Genomic DNA, 2,303 nt, shown 5'->3' with positions numbered 1-2,303 from the left:
AACTCGGACGTCCAGTGTGATTGAGATCAAGGGTGTGGTGCTCCCACAGAACTGACCGCCATTGTTGACTGTCATTGTTGGCTGTCATTGTTGGCTGTCATTGTTGGCTGTCATTGTTGGCTGTCATTGTTGGCTGTCATTGTTGACCGCGGTGCGTCTGTCGCTATACCCTGCAGAGAGGGCAAGTCACGGGGATGGCATGTAGCCAATCAGAGGCAAGCTTTCATGGTTGTATACCGCTCCCTGATTGGTTGAGATTTCGATGACGTGGCGATAACCGAAACTGTGCAGGTATCACTGGCGTGAAGTGGCGTGACCTGTCCCGACGTGAGGGGAGTGTTCACGTGCTCATGTCCCTGTGAGTGCCACACGTGGCGTGACGTCACAAGGGGAAGTCGTGGGAGGAGCCTAGGATGTCTAACGCCCGAGGGCGGAGCTCCTGTCAGGACGCTGCACTAGCCCCGCCCCCGTCCGGGCTGAGGATGGTCTCCTGTGTGGTGCTGGCTGTGAGTCCACCAGCCGTGACTCCGTACCGGAAGTCTGCGCTCACGCTGCGCCCCACGCGAGGCTCCAACAGGCTGCTCTGTCCAGTGAGCCGGCTCACATGCCACTGGCCGCTAGTGGCCGCGCTATGGCCGCTGGCCGCACTGTGGCCAGACACCCGCCTGTTGCCCTCTCGCTGGGACGCCACTAGTCATTCGGACATCTGCGTGTTGAGAGTGTCTTCCTCGTAGTCCCGCACGCCCTTACACACCTTGCAGGAAAGCAGGCGTCGGAACGCGTGGTAGAAGTTCCGGTTGAAGTAGTAGTAGAGGAGAGGGTTCATCATGGAGTTGATGTAGCCTAGCCATAGCGCGATCTGCCAGGGGTTGTACGGGATGCGGTAGTTGATGAGTGGGTCGATGACGTTCATGATGAAGAAGGGGAACCAGCAGACAGAGAAACAGCCCATAATGATCCCCAAAGTCTTGGCCGCCTTCGACTCTTGCTTGAACTTGCTCTTTCTCTTGCAATGGCTGTAGTGGTTGTGGTTTCCCGCCTTTTCCAACGTCCTGATCTGGTGCGCCTGCTGTACAGCGGCCATGTAAATCTTCACGTTACACACGCCCATGAACAGCACAGGGATGTAGAAGGCGATGAGCGAGCAGATGACGGCGAATGCCGTGTTGACGATGAACGCGCACACAGGCGCGCCGGGCGGGAAGGCACAGGCCACCAGCTGCTCTATCCCGAGGTGGTTCCAGCCGTTGAGGATGGGCAGGAAGGAGATGAAGACAGGCGTGGCCCAGCAGAAGACCAGCATGATGGCCACCCAGCGGACGGTGAGCCGCTCGTGAAGGAAGGGCCGGCAGATGGCAAGGTAGCGGTCAACGGCTAGACAGGACAGGTGGAAGATGGACACAGTACACATCATGACGTCCAGGCTAGAGGAGAGCTTGCACAGAGTGTCCCCCAGGGCCCACAGCTTGTTGTTGAGCTGCTGGTAGATGGAGAACGGCATGACGAACAGCGCCACGCTCATGTCCGCCACAGCCAGCGACACCACGAACGCGTTGGTGATGGTCCGCAGCTTCCGGTGCGTGATGACCGCCAGGATGACCACCCAGTTCCCTACCACGGTCAGTATGGGAACACAGATGAGGATGGCGGAGATGGTGATGCGGGCGGGGTCGCTGTAGTGAGGAGGCGGGCCGGACATCTCGCCCAGCATCCACTCACACTCTTGTGACGTCACAGACGTGTTGTCCACGGAGCTGTGCGTCACGCCCACGCCACTGTAGGCAGGTCGGAAGCTCATGTTGGGCGCCAGTGACGTCATAGCCTCCATATCCACGCCCACTGACGTCATATTTCGTGGCTGCAGAGCAGGACAGAAAAGTAGGTAAGACATTCTATAAATAGATCAATGTTGACAAAGGGCACGTCATTGTGGTGTAGCTCTATAGTAGACACGTCACTGTGGTGTAGCTATATAGTAGACACGTCACTGTGGTGTAGCTATATAGTAGACACGTCACTGTGGTGTAGCTATATAGTAGACACGTCATTGTGGTGTAGCTATATAGTAGACACGTCATTACGTCACTGTGGTGTAGCTATATAGTAGACACGTCACTACGTCACTGTGGTGTAGCTATATAGTAGACACGTCACTACGTCATTGTGGTGTAGCTATATAGTAGACACGTCACTGTGGTGTAACTATATAGTAGACACATCACTGTGGTGTAGCTATATAGTAGACACGTCACTACATCACTGTGGTGTAGCTATATAGTAGACACGTCACTGTGGTGTAGCTA

General features: G+C 55.7%; 2 protein-coding genes across 2 annotated transcripts in view; one reads left to right on the top strand and one right to left on the bottom strand.

Moving 5' to 3' along the window:
- LOC101853163 (protein wntless homolog) overlaps positions 1-2,303 on the top strand; it is a 31,652-nt gene that overhangs the window by 897 nt on the left and 28,452 nt on the right. The gene's annotated exons all lie outside the window — the stretch shown is intronic.
- Positions 695-1,849, bottom strand: LOC100856794 (5-HT4 receptor). Its single transcript, NM_001253762.1, is given in 1 exon segment — positions 695-1,849. A coding segment is annotated over 1 exon segment (1,155 nt).

Source organism: Aplysia californica, unplaced genomic scaffold (assembly GCF_000002075.1).
Source record: "Aplysia californica isolate F4 #8 unplaced genomic scaffold, AplCal3.0 scaffold00184, whole genome shotgun sequence".
In the NCBI taxonomy this organism is placed as follows: Eukaryota; Metazoa; Mollusca; class Gastropoda; order Aplysiida; family Aplysiidae; genus Aplysia; species Aplysia californica.
This window is presented reverse-complemented; position numbering and strand designations above follow the sequence as displayed.